General features: G+C 43.3%; 1 protein-coding gene across 1 annotated transcript; it reads right to left on the reverse strand.

Annotated features, from left to right (window-relative positions):
* Window positions 1–389: 389 nt before the first annotated feature.
* Prss35 (serine protease 35) lies at window positions 390–1787 on the reverse strand. Its single transcript, XM_051207750.1, has one exon. It carries the CDS (start codon window positions 1770–1772, stop codon window positions 531–533), a length of 1242 nt encoding a protein of 413 aa, XP_051063707.1. The 5' UTR covers window positions 1773–1787; the 3' UTR covers window positions 390–530.
* Between the last annotated feature and the right edge of the window lie 12747 nt (window positions 1788–14534).

A 14534-nucleotide genomic window follows, 5' to 3' on the forward strand; every position in this document is an offset into this window, starting at 1 on the left:
TTTTTATGTGTTATGATCTGTAGTTCTTAAAATAAGTTTCTCGGTATCAAGAGATAACATAAACACTGAGGGCAGGAACAGAACAGAATGGCTCCATCTCATAACCCTGCAAGCAAAACCTTCTTGTCTCCCCTGATTCTAACTGTGTTACTATGAATCTTGGTATGTCCCATTCAAGTTGGTTCTTAGAGTAGGACTCTAAGAGCAAGCCCAGTGAGAAGTCATTTTACAGTTCTGGTTTGTCCTTTTAAAGTATGTCTAGTTTCAAAGAAGGCCCAGGTAAGCAATGGTTTCTCTCAAGGAAACTTACCACCACATAGAGTATATATTTGACGCTGAAGTGACATCTAGTTTCACTGTCTGTATCTAAACATTCTAAGTGTAAGTAACCTAATTTTGATAAAGGAAGTCTGTAAAAACACTGGCACACCACCGATAGGTCCGAGTCCAAGCATAGCCTGTGAGTGGTCTCAGAGTGAGAGCTGCCTTAATCTGGCATTCAGGGTGTGCATGAATGCTTCTTTTTTTCCTCAGCCATAAGCACAGTTGGCTGCATTTCCATGGATCCAGAGGCAAATCTGGGCGTACTTGAGGGGAGTGATGCGCACAGCCACGTTGTAGTCCTTCTGAACCCCGTGCACATCCACCCACTGGTGGCCTGAGTAGACCGCAATGATCTTGCGCTTCCAGGTTTTTTTGCCTGGCTCTTTGAGCCTCAGGTAGATCCCAGAGCCTGTGGAGCCTGCCTCAGCATCGCAGTACTGGTACAGGAGGTCATTGGATTCCTCAGAAACGCTGCAAAACCGATACACCAACTGATCATCCCTGTCATTGTCAAACCCTGAGAAGTGGATCCGGCCTCCTGGCAGCTTGGCAATGGTGGGGCTGACTCCCAGCTCCATATGCTGCTGCTTGTGTGCGCGCTTCAGCTCCAGGAGCGCGTAGTCGTAGTCTAAGGCCGGGTCGCCACTCTCTCCTCTTGCCCAGCCTTTGGGGATGTGGGTGCTCTTGACGCGGGTCCACTGGAAGGAGGGCCTCCCTTGGGTGACCCTCGGACCCCTCCTGGATCCTTTTCCCCGTCTTTGGGTGGCACTCTCCTGAGGATGCTCTTGACCACTGTGACTTTGGCCACCACCCCCTGCTCCTCTCCGACTTCTCTGGGAACCTTTGCGTTTCTTGCGGCCTCCTTTATTTCTCATCTTCAGCACTCCTACCCTCAACCTTTTACTGCCTTTGATATAGTCCTTCCCATCGTGCACACAATGGGCCGCTGTGAGCACGTGGTTGGGGGAGATGAGGGCACCGCTGCAGCCTGTGGACAGCTTCACAGCTGTATTAAAAGGGAAATTGGTCAAGAACCTTTTGTCCAAGATGCTGAACCTGCTGTCCGTACCGTACACCTGCCGCCTCCTCCTCCTAGGGCTTGGTCCTTTTATGCTGCTATTTCGAGTGGGCTCTGGGAACAGATCTTGAACTTTCACCCTGGTTAAGGTTCGGGTGCCGTTCTCAAAGACCGTCTCATAAGAAAGGGAGTCTTCAAGTTGGGAAAGGCTGGGTGCAGGGAGCTCTTCCTGACATTCGATGCCGCACACTCTGGCCATCACCATCCCAGCATCTGCCTGGAACATGGGGCTGGCAAGATGGACAGTCCTCTCACTCACAACCCGGGGTATTCTGTTCAAGTGCCACGTAAAATCTGGTTCTGTTTCAGACCCATCAGAGAGGGTCCATCCAGAGACGAAAATTATCAACCAAAATAATATATTTTCCATCTTGTTTTTCTATTTTGTCCTAAAAAAAAAAAAAAAAAAAGAGTGGTTTTAGGGCTTCTTATTCTAAATAAAGCTTACCTCTTTATTTACATATTAGGTCCTCAGGGTAACTCCACTATAAAGAGAGCCCATTTTCACCCACCTCAGCACCCACTGAGTGGAGCCATAACAGACATTTGGAATCACCGAGTTGTTTCTCAGCCAGCTCTCTCCCTATCAGCTGTATAGCTCCCTCTTCCCCTCCCCACCACTTCCCCAGACAGCCGAGGATGGATCAGGGTGGGCTCTGTTGAGAGGTCTCAGCCCACAATCTCTCCCAGATGGTTATTTCTTTATTGCTTATAAGTTCAGACAGAAGCAGCATCCTGCAGTTCCTTTTGGTACTTGGCTCTTTGAAAGCAGGATCATAAATTCTTCACATCACATCTAAAACATAAATGACTATCCGAGTTTGAAAACATTCACTGGTTACAGGACTCCCAGCTCCGGGGTCTGCAGAAGGAGCTGATTTGGAGTTTGCATGAGAAGAAGATTCTGTGAAACAGTGCTAAGTTAGAAACAGTTTATCAGCTAGTCACCTGCTAATTTTATATATGCATAGGTACACACCACAGGCACACATACACACCACAATACAGACACACAACATACAGACACAACATACAACACATAAAGACAAAACACACATACACATATACATATACTGACACACAGAGACACACACAACACATAAAGACAAATATAACACACATGAATATACAGATACACATAACATACTGACACAAACAACATACACATACTGATGCACACAACACAAACACACAACACATATGTACATACAGACACACACAGACACATGACACATAAAACACTCACACACACATAAGGAAGGGGGAAGGGAAGGCGGGGTCAGGAAGGAGGACAAGGCTGGAGTCCAACATAGGGCTTCATGCATCTTCTGCTTGGGGGCTTTTATTTTTTATTTTGAGACAGTCTCAGCCACACAGCTGACCTTGCTTGAACTTACTCTGTTGTCCAGGCTGGCCGTAATCTTTGATCCTTCTACCTCAGCCTCCTGAGTAGCTGGAACTTTAGTTAGCCTTTGTCACCAGGCCTGGCCACTCCTTTGTTTTTTTTTTCTTTAGAATATCTTTTATTTCTTCATTGACAATTCATATAAATCTACCATGTATCTTAACCTTACCTTCCACCAACGTGCCCTCCCCTGCACTGTCCCAACACCTCCCGTCACACTTTCCTGTTGTCATTTTTTATTTTGTAACTCTAAGTATCAGCTGGGGTGATGGCTGATCATGTTGCCTGGTCTCTGGCAGCCCTTGCATGGGTAACCATAGTTGTAGTGGGTTCCCTTCCATTTTTACTCCGTAAAAGAAAATATACAGTAAACACCACTTTATGCTGAAGTAAGAAATATGTCCTATGCATTTTTTAGATCAGTTTTGCATGGAGCCACTATTTTATATGAAAGTGTGTTCACAGTGGAATTGTATATGAAAATTGTTTAAGAATTTGTGTAGCCTAGACCATGGGTTTTTATTTATCTCTTAGAGAATGTGATCATAATACACTATGCCCTCTTTCCAACATGGGTCTCATCATCTAAGCTTTCCTAATATTAAATATATTTAAAGTTGTCAATATGTGATAATATGATACCCCTCTATTGTTTGCTGTTCCCTCTTCTCCGGGTGCATAGGCATGGAAGAGTGTAAATATGCACACTTAGTAGGGCTGAGGCTCACATGCTACATCTTGTAACATTCCTTAAAGCAGTTTTGATCTTCTCTGTTATTTGTTATCTGTTATTCTCTGTTATTGTCCAGGGAATTTATAACTAACAGTTTAAAAAGCCAGGCTTAGAAAACGATTTTTGCAACGTTCAAATCAGAGGACCCCCTGAAGCTGGAGTTACAGGTGGTTTTGAGCCCCTCTCCCAAGGTGGTCCTCTTGTGGAGGACCTTGTTCTTAGCAAAATTTCAGTCAAGAACGATGTTGTTTGTTTTGAGTTCATTTTTGTTTTGGTTTGTTTATTTGTTTGTGTTTGAGACAAATTCTCACTATGTAGCTATGGCTTGGAATTTGCTATGTAGACCTGGCTAGCCTCAAACTCACAGAGTTCTGCCTTCCTCTTCCTCCCTAATACTACGATTAAAGGTATGTGCCACCATGTTTAGCACAAGAGAGTTTTATGATTTGAGATACAATATTTTTCCCATTCTGATGGTACTTGAAATTGAACTCAGATCTTGGCATATGCTAGGCAAACACCCTACCACTGAGCCCATTCAAAATTATATCCAAGATAAAGTCTCACTTTGTAGCCCAGAATTACTTTGGAAGTCATAATCTTTCTGCCTCAGCCAACTAAGAGACTGAGATTACAGATGTGCCAATAGGTCTGACTTACTATCAAAGACTGATAGTCTCTAGCTAGCTACACCAAGATACATGAAATCTTTGCATATTTTTACATGTGGTTATCTATGTAATAATAATCAAATAACAATCATTCTTGGGCAAAATCCAGGCTAACTTTCCATCCATACTATGGAATTGTTTCCCAGCTAGGTCTTTTTTTTTTCTAGAGTTTTTAGTCTTACAAACTCTTAAGCTAGTTAAGGATAAGAGAGATGGAATGTAAATATTAGGTGCTGACAAGACAGATTCCACCATACCAATTACTGAACTGGAACGTCAAGCTTCATATCCCCTTTGCCTCCCAAACAGATTTTGAAGAGAGGCTTCTGAAAATTCACTTGGATTCAAGTATAATTTGTTGGCTTCTTACTCATACAGACTTTTTAAAATTTATTTTCTTATTTTACATATTGACCCCAGTTCCCTCCTTGTCCCTCCCTCTCTCCCTCTCTTTCACCCTCCCATCCCATCCCCCCCAATCCACATGTAGGATTATGCCTTCGTGGTGGGGTCATCTAAATCTGTTAAGTCATTAGGAGTAGGGACTAGGCTCTCCCTCCTGCCTCTAGGTTAAGGGAGTATCCCTCCATAGGGAACATGCACCCAAAGTCCTTTTGTGCACGAGGAATATATCCTGGTTCCACTGTCTGAGGTCCCTTAGATTGCCCAGGCCTTCTAACTGAGACCCATGTTCAGGGGGTCTGAGTCGATCCAATGCTGGATTCCCAGCTATCAGTCTGGGGGTCCATTAGCTCCCCCTTGTTCAGGTCAGCTGTCTCCGTGAGTTTCTGATCTTTTCCTCCCTCTCTGCATCTGGATTTCAGTTCGACTCAGTGTTTAGCTGTGGGTGTTTGCTTCTGTTTCCATCAGCTACTAGATGAGGGCTCTATGATGATGGATAAGTTAGTCATCAGTCTCATTATCAGGGAAGGGCATTTATGGTGGCCTTTCCACTGTTGCTCAAATTGTTAGTTGGGGTCAGTCTTGTAGGTCTCTGAACATTTCTCTAGAGTCAGTTTTCTCTTGAAACCTATAATGGCTCCCTCTTTTATGGTCTCTCTCTCTCTCTCTCTCTCTCTCTCTCTCTCTCTCTCTCTCTCTCTCTCTCTCCTCTCATCTATTCCTCCCCTTACTCAATCTTCCAGTCCCACGTGCTTTCCTCTCCTCCCCTTCTCTTTCTCCTAGTTCCCTCTACACTCATTGCCCCCCAACTCCTCATATGCTCAAGAGATCTTGTCCCTTTCCCCTTCTGTGAGGGACCTTATATGAATCTCTTAGAATCATCCTTGTATCCTAGTTTCTCTGGTGGTGTGAATTATAGGCTAGTGATCCTTTGTTCTATGCCTAAAATCCATATATGAGTGAGTACATACCATGTTTCTCTTTTTGTGGCTGAGTTACCTCATTCAGGATGGTTTCTTCAAGTTCCATCCATTTGCCTGCAAATTTAAAGATTCCATTGTTTTTTTTTTTTTTTTGCAGAGTAGTATTCCATTGTGTAAATATGCCACATCTTCTTTATCCATTCTTCAATTGAGGAGCATCTAGGTAGCTTCCAGGTTCTTGCTATTACAAATAATGCTGCTATGAACATAGTTGAACAGATGTCTTTGTTGCATGGATGTGGATCATTTGGGTATATGCCTAAGAGGGGGGGTTGCCGGGTCCTGTGGTAGACTGATTCCCATTTTCCTGAGGAACCGCCCGCCATACTGATCTCCAAAATGGCTGTACAAGTTTGCACTCCCACCAGCAGTGGAGGAGTGTTCCCCTTTCTCCACATCCTCTCCAGCATAAGTTGTCATTGTTGTTCCTAATTTTAGCCTTTTTGGCAGGAGTAAGATGGTATCTCATACAGACTTTTAACTCTGTTATCTGAAACAAGGGTCATGACCAATACTTTTGAAAACTTCAAACCTATCTGTGACTTATAAATCATACTTGGTAACAGACACCAGGAGCACATAGACATATATTTCCCAGTGAGTGGATTCCTAGGTAAACATCCTCCCAACAGTCGATAATGATTCCTGCTCACCAAGAGGATGCATCAGACTGAATTCACAGGGTCAGTGCAACGATACCTGGGAACTTGTTAACAGTGTGAATTCTTGAACACTGAAATTCCTTTGTTGGGGGAGAACATTAATCTAGAATTAACTCTGGTGCTGTCTTTAGCTAGTAAGGAAATTCTCTTCAAGATTTTCAACAAGGGGGACTGAGGGGACAGCTCAGTCAGTAGACGTTCATACTGCACTTGAGAACCCAAGTTCAATTCCCAGCATTTCTATCAGGTCCCATACAACCACCTGTAACTCCAGATCCAGAGGAATCTGACACCAAAGGCCTTCATAGGTACTGAACTTACATGCACATACCCCACCTCATACACACATAATTCAAAATAAGTATGTTCTGAAGAATGTTTTCAGCAAGAGATGTGGCTGACTGAGCAGGAGGAAAAAAAATGAGAAAGCAAGATCTTATTGGTGATCATCTATGAGAATCCAAACAAAAAAGAATGCTATTGTGATGTCCCCTTGGCTCTCTTTGTGATGATGCTGGGCATGGGCATGCCCAAAAGAGTTCTTGTCTGCCATTTTAACCTTTCAGACATGCGCTGTATGACTTTGACCTAAGCACACCCCCAAATATGTCTCCAATCTCTCCTTGAACTGTTGTATTAGACTACTCAATAACCCGCTTGCCCTTGAAGTGCTTTCTGATAAGAATATTTACAGGATCCACAAATAGAATAACCACTCTGCTTTTGTTTGAGGAGTTTGGGGGTCAAAGCCCACTGTGGCTAATATATCTTTCTCCACTCCTTACAAAGAACAAACAAAAACTAATAAAAACCCCACAAATGAATTATCAAAGCCACCTCACACCTACTGTCAGAATGTCTCCCAGGGGGTACTAGGGAGATGGTTCAACACTTAGAACAAGTGTTGCTCTTGCAGAGGACCCAGGCTGAGTTCCCAGCACTCGGGTTATGGTGGATCCCAGCAATCCACAGTTCCAATTCCAGGGCATCTGAGGCCCTCTTTTGACTTCCTCAGTTACCAGGCAGGCATGTGGTACACATACAGGCGAAATACTCACCCACATAAAATAAACAAATCAATCTGAAAAGAATTACAAGCTCCCCTGGAAGGACTGTGAGGGTTCCCAGATAACTATGTTTTAGCCAGACTTCCGGATGCTTTTGAGATTCAGTAAAGTCCGAGTGACACTGAAGCAGCCGGAGACCTAACATCAAGAGCTGTCTTCCCAGGGATGGCAGCTTAACTGCTTCTACTTTGTGTAAAAATAAACTTAATTCTTTTACTGTGTTAGCAACCACAAATATCAAATGGCTTAGATTTAATAAAGAAGAAACCCAGCTTATTTATGCTTATACAATGTAAGTTATATGTCTGAAACACCCCAATTCTGTAGGTTTGTGTGAATGCCTCCTGCATCTGAGCTCATGAATCATGTGATGGCATCCTTTCTCCAGCCCTGTTGGTAGCATCTCTGCAGTGCACCCACTGGGATAAAAGTCATACCAGTGTCTATCCTTGGCCATCAACAAGGGCAGAGCCTTGCAACATGACCTCCAAATCACAGTAATAAGAGGGCCTTTGCTTTAGTTAGCCCACCTAATTTGGTCTGTAATTTAAAGCTGGGCAGATGTCTAAGAACACTTCCTTTTAGAAAATCTAAGTTTTCTTTATGGTAAAATGTCAAGGGAAATGATAGCTCTGATTGATAAAGAAACCCACAGTCCAATGGATAGGACTACACATAGCCATCATCTAGGAAACCTAACTCAGTAACCTAGGAGACATGAACCCAACTGGAAAGGCAGCTCTTTTCTGTGTCTATGCCCACACCTTCCTTCTCCCGATCTCCTACTATAATAGTGATATTGTGTCGTCAGTCTCCAGGTGGCTTGCTTGGATTGGGGCTTCAAATCCCAGGTTTATATAATAAAAGTGAGATTGCAATTATTGCTCTTCACTGGGAGCCAGCATATACACAGTTGATGATGGGTTGGATTCTAGAGACAGGTGCAGCAGAAAAGAATTAGCTAAGAATCTAACACCTGTAGATGCAGTTGGTCATCTAATAGAGATGATCATACATCATTACAAGAGATGACTTGATGACTTACTGTGACCACGATTTATTATCTGTTGTTCTAAGAAGTGGGAGTTGATTAGTTTAGAACATTTGTGTATCTATAGCAGCATGATAGGCATAAATTCAGGTCAGGAATTGTCCATCTTTCCTATCAGCATGAACTTGGGTAGTTTATTAACTCTCCAGGTTTCATTTTCCTCTTGCACACAGTGTGGACAGTAGTCAGTTCTATTTTATAATGCTATTTTACAACTAAGTGAGGTGATATATGCAAAGAATTACCGCTCCCCTCAGACATGGTAAGCAGATGATACATGTGTTATTTAAAAATTATCATTCTACTCTAAAATTAACTATGATCCAAAGTTAAAGAATATGTAATTCCCTTCTTTTGAGATGGAGTCTAATGTCGCCCAGGCTGAACTCAAAACTGAGAGGTTGACCTTGAACTTCTGACCCTCCCTCCACCTTCTGAGTGGTGGGATCATAGTTCTGTGTCACAACACAGGGTTTATTATGTGCCAAGGCTCAAACCCAGGGCTTCATGTGTGCTAGACTAGTATCCTACCAACTGCTCCTCAGCTCCCAAGACACATTGTTCCAAAAGAGTCCATTTTAGAAATTATTTTATTTCTTGGTAGTTTTTAGTTCACTTGCAAATTCCCTTCATTTTGTTATATTTCTTCAAGGATGGCCAAATGAATGTTTTCCTAGTTTCTCATTCCACAAATATCTGTTGTTTTACAGTTTATTTTCTCTTATCACTATTATATTATCTCATTCATGAACATGGCACAGGGCAGGGTAGCACCAGGCTACCACTAGATGGCAAAGCAAGCCAGCCAAGACCAAATCTGGGCGTTGATTTACTCTTACATCATTCAGCTGTGAATCAGACTTGGCTTTTAAGCATGGGAGATGGAGGAGGCATCAGTGGTTCACAATATACTAAATAGTTGTCACATATGGAATTTATCACACTTAGAAAACCCACCCCCAGGTTCCAGAGCCCGTCCTGATGAACTGAGTTCTGATCACACTGTCCACAGCCAGACAAATTCCTGGCAGGTGTTTTTCCGAAAACAGCTATAGTGCCAGCACACTCCCACTCTGGCCTACAGCATTGCCGAACCGTCCACCAAATGTGCTGTGATTCATTTCAGCACGAAAGAAAGTTGTGAACCTGCCAAATATTTCTATATGTTTATCAAACACTTTATGACCCATTACTAAGGGTAAGCTCTCTACCAATTCCACACTGAGAATAAAAAACGGTTAGAGAGTTCATTGACCATGTGCCAATTGCTATTCAAAATATCACATACCATAGCTCTATTTGCAAGTTCAGCTTCGGGAATGGAGACAGAGTAATGTCTGCTTTAAAAGTTTGGCAGTCCTTGAGGGAAAGGAAGATGGTAAAGTTACACAGTTGATTATTTTACAGTAACCCACAACTTCTGTTTCTCATCACAATAAAAACCAAAACCTCCTCTTTCTTTTTTTTCTTTTTATTTTTTCCTGCTATTTTCCAGAGTATATACATCTCAATTTATAGAATGGGTTGCTGTGTGTAAACTAAATTTGGTATGAATGGTGCTAAGGTAGTCCCAAGGGAGGAACTCTCTGCTAGCTCTTTCATTTGCTGGTGTGAAAGTGCACTGCGCGTGGCTTTTGATCTCTCTCTCTCTTTTAAGTTTGACTTTCAGCAAAGAATAGCTAATAAATGCATTATATTTGGTAGTCATGGTGTGTTTTGCTAAACACACATCCGTTTTACCTGTAGGAAATTTGTTTTGAATTTTAAAAATCATACAATACTGATTTGTGAACTGCTAACCTGATGTTGGTCTTCCCTAATGTCCCCACCTCAGATTTCCCATCTGCAACATCTAAGGTAAAGTAACTTTAGCCTCTGACTTCCGGCTTCTGGTCCCACTATTACAAAGCAATGCATTTGTTCACTATTGGGGGTATTGGGCCCAGAAAGAAAAGCCATCTATTCAGTGGAGAAGAAAGTTAATGCACACTGGCGGCTTTGCATGGGATGAGACAAGCACATACTGAGCAGTCTCACATTTTAAAATATGTGCAAGGAAGTGGGGAGGAAATCTACATGGAGCCTTCTCGCAAGGAAGAATCATCTTGAAAATGAAATTCCACGCATGGTTTGATTGGCACTTTCTAGCCTAGCTCTCTTACTTGGCTGGGGTTTTAACATTCTCTCTTCTAAATCATAAACCAGATCTTAAACACAACTCTCCAGTCAGCAAGTTATGACTTTTATAATCCTCTGTAGACACAAATGGACTTGGGCATAAGGTGGGGGGGCATATTTCAGGAGCCAGAAAAGTTAATAAGGCAAGGAGGAAGGGACTTGCTACACCAAGAAACATCTTTCTATGTGTGCTTGGTGCATGTGATGAGTGGAAGCATGCCCTGTGGAGGTCAGAGGACAGCCTTGATGTGGCCAGATGCCAGGCTTGCCCACTAAAAGCATTCATGGGCTCTCCTGTCTTCTCCTATCTCCTATAGGGCCCTGGAATCACAGATGTGTACTATCTTCTCTGGCTTTTTGTGGGTTCTGGGGATCCGAACTCAGGTCCCCATGCTTGTGAGGCTAACCCTTTACATGTTGAACCATCTCCCCAGCCCCAAGCTACCACTTTCCAAACCCAGTGTGACAGGGTCAGACCAACCAGGCTGAAGAGGTTCTGCAGCTTTCCCAGAACTCTATTATTATAGAAAGTCTCAAGAATCTCTCTCTCTCTCTCTCTCTCTCTCTCACACACACACACACACACACACACACACACACACACACACACCACAAAGTCAAAAGAAAACTTTAGTTCCCTTGTGGCCATCACTCAGCTTTGGTAATTCTCTAATTCTCAATACTTGGCCGTTTTTTAGATCCACTCACCCTCAACAGGAGGGGCTGGAACTTTAAAGCAAGCCCCACTTCATCTCACCTCCTTGTTCCAAGGGTCTTCCACTTGACTTTGCTACCCAGGCAGAGGGGAGGGAAGACAGAGAGACAGGGAAAAAGTGAGGCAGAGAGAGGCAGGGAGAGGCACTGGCTTTGACATAACTTTGTATGGAGACAAATTTCTTTCCAGGAAAGGTTTTTACACCTTTTGCAGTGACATCTGTTAATAATCACAAAACTAAAGAGGGTCCCTCTGGTATTGCTTAAGCAAAAAGCATTCCATTTGTATTCCAATGCAAACATCGCTCCTCTGATATTAACTTTGCAGTGGCCAGCATGCACTCAGAAAGGAAGGTTGGCCGATCCCTGAAGACAGCCTAAGCATAATCTATGTTCCTCCTGGGGGTCCAGCCTTGTTCCAGAGTGGTACAGGCTCTAGAGTGTCCTGCCCCAGGAGTTCGTCCTTACCTGCGACGTTTACTGGATTCTCCCGTCTCAGAACACTGCCCAGCAAGGATCTGGGTGGATTCAGGCGCTGGTTAGGGAATAACGTGCAAGGAGCCTAGTGGGCGGCAGAGTGCAGGGTCTGCTCGGCTCAGCGGAGCTCTTGCTGGGACCAGGCAAGAGTGGTGCTGCTGTGCTGGGTGGCTGGAGATGGGAGGGGAAGGGGCGATGACGCTGGCTTGGAGGGGAGGAGTGGGCGGATCCTGCATACTCACCCCTGCATCCCTGCTGTACACTGATGGTTAAACACCAGAAAAACCTCTAAGTGGGATCACAAAAGATGTAGGCACCCCGGGCATATTTTAACTAATGTTTAAAAAAAAAAAAAAGCAACAAAAACCCAAGGAGACAGAGCTGCCAGCGTGGTCATGCAAGCCTGTAATCCTAGCACATGGGAGGTGGAGACTGGGATCAGCAGTTCAAGGCCATCCTTGGCTTCACAGAGAGTTTGAGGCCAGCCTGGGTACACAAGACCTTATCCCCAAAAAACATAAATTATCATATGAAGACAATACTAGCATGAAAGAGAGGTGCAAACTACCTTTGTCTTCCAATTGGTACCCAGCAATCCACAAGAACAAGTTCTTGTCTATCCCTAGCCAGTCCCCTACCTGGACTTCACTTTCTCCTATGAACACCTCAACCAGCCCAATCAGTACCAATGCCAAGGGAGCAAAGGTTGCCTCCAACCCAAGAGTCTGTGCCTGAGCCCAAAGGCAGAGTGAGGAGCCTAGGCTGGGATGCTGGAACATCCAGGAAGTACTCTGTGCAGGTCTGGGCAAGAGTTCCCTGTATGGGGGCATTTGTGTATGAATGCCCAAGACCCAAGATTTTATCCTGGGGCACATGCACAACCCCCTAACACACACACACACACACACACACACACACACACACACACACACAGGAAAGAAAAAGGAAAAGAAAACTACCTAGGTCTGTTCTGATCAGCCAGAAAGTCAAATAAGCTCCCAGGTCTAGCCTATCATGAAACAGTTGGTTCTTTGTATTGTATTTACTTATTTATTTATTGTATAAGGGGTATGTTTCTGCCATGACACATAGGTGGAGGCCAGAAGACAATGTGTGTGTATGTGGTGGTGGTGGGGGGGAGGTCATCTATTTCATTCCACCATGTGGGCCTGGGAGATTGGATTCAGGTCATCAAACTTGGTGACAAATACTTTTTGTCTATTAGACAGTATTATGGCAGCCTCATATCATTGGTTCTTTTATTCATTATTCATGCATTTATTTATTCACGTGTGTGTGTGTGTGTGTGTGTGTGTGTGTGTGTGTGTGTGTGTGTGTCTGTGTATGTGATTACTGCTAAGGGGCATTGATGGAGGTCAGAGGACAGTTTGTAGGAGTCATTTAGGTGCTAGAGATGGAACTCAGGTTATCAGGCTTGGTGGCATGTGCTTTTACCTTCTGAGCTATGTCACAGCCTGTGAAATTTGGATCATTAATGGATTGCTAAAATTCTTAGTTCCCTAAGTACTTTTTAAGCAGGATGAGATCATAACATATTGCTATTTCCTTTTTTCCTTACTTAGCACTGTCTTACAGGTTTTGACCTACATAGTTTAAATCCATTGGTAATTTTCTAATCTGAATCCATAGCATATGTTTTTAAGCTCTCAGCAATTAGATCTTAAAATGGTGTGACTTGTTAAATCATCACTACTATGTGTGGGGTTCAGCATGGGGCCTGATTATTTGTTGAACTGAACATGTTTCCTAGTGAAATGTCGAGTAAGCAAGTAGTGGAGGAATCCCAGAAAACAGGAATTCTGTCTGATGCTAAAGGGTTGTGTTCACTGGGCCCCTGGTCTCCTCACCTGCAAACTAAGAAGGCTGGGCTGGTGATTCCACAATCAGCAGCAGTCAAGTATTTAGGGCATGAGTGTGTTCTGTATCAATCCATTAATCCTCCCAGTCTGTCTCTCTACTTCACTGAGTGTCCCCAACACCATCACATAGAAGCAGACCTTAAGGGTTCTCACACCCTCTGGTACCTTCCTGAGCTTTTATCCCAGCCCTGTGAAGTTTGATATTTGCTTCTTCTGTAGTTTCAGGATTGTAGTTTCTCACACTTTTCCTGACCTACTCTAGCCCATCAGGGTTTCCTGTAACCTACCACGAGCAGTTCATATGCCTGTATTAACAATATCCCCTAAGGCTTCTTCCCAACCCACCAGGGTTCCTGATCTGGTTATTACAGTGTTCCTATAATTTTGCTGTGCTCCCCAACCAGATGCCATGGGCATATGTGAATGAATGGTTTTTGTAACAGCATCTGTACTATTTTAGGAAATAATTTGTCAGAGGAAATGCTATCATTTTAAAAGAAAAAAAAATATCATAAAAAGTTTCTTACTGACTTTCTCCAGTGCTCTTAGTCTTCAATATTGTATCTTTGAATGTTGTGACTATTGAGACTGTCACCAAATTACTTTTTCTAAAAGTACTGAAACTGAGGCCAAGTGCACAGCCCAGGCCTTCTGTTAATGAAGAAACGGAGCACATTACTACCCATTAGCTCCAGCTTAATTGAGATGTCTGTCTAGACTTCCAGATGCAATTATAAGAATCCGTGAATGCATCTCTGGTCACATTTTAGTTCCTTATTGGCATGGTGGTATCATCATAAAAAGTGATTATTGTTAGGCCTGGTTATGACTAATGGTATACCACTGAGCTCACTACCCCCCCCCCAAACACACACCTGACTTGATCTCCCAAGATAATCAGAGCTAGAA

The sequence above is a fragment of the Phodopus roborovskii genome, unplaced genomic scaffold (genome assembly GCF_943737965.1).
Source record: "Phodopus roborovskii unplaced genomic scaffold, PHOROB, whole genome shotgun sequence".
Lineage (NCBI taxonomy): Eukaryota > Metazoa > Chordata > Mammalia > Rodentia > Cricetidae > Phodopus > Phodopus roborovskii.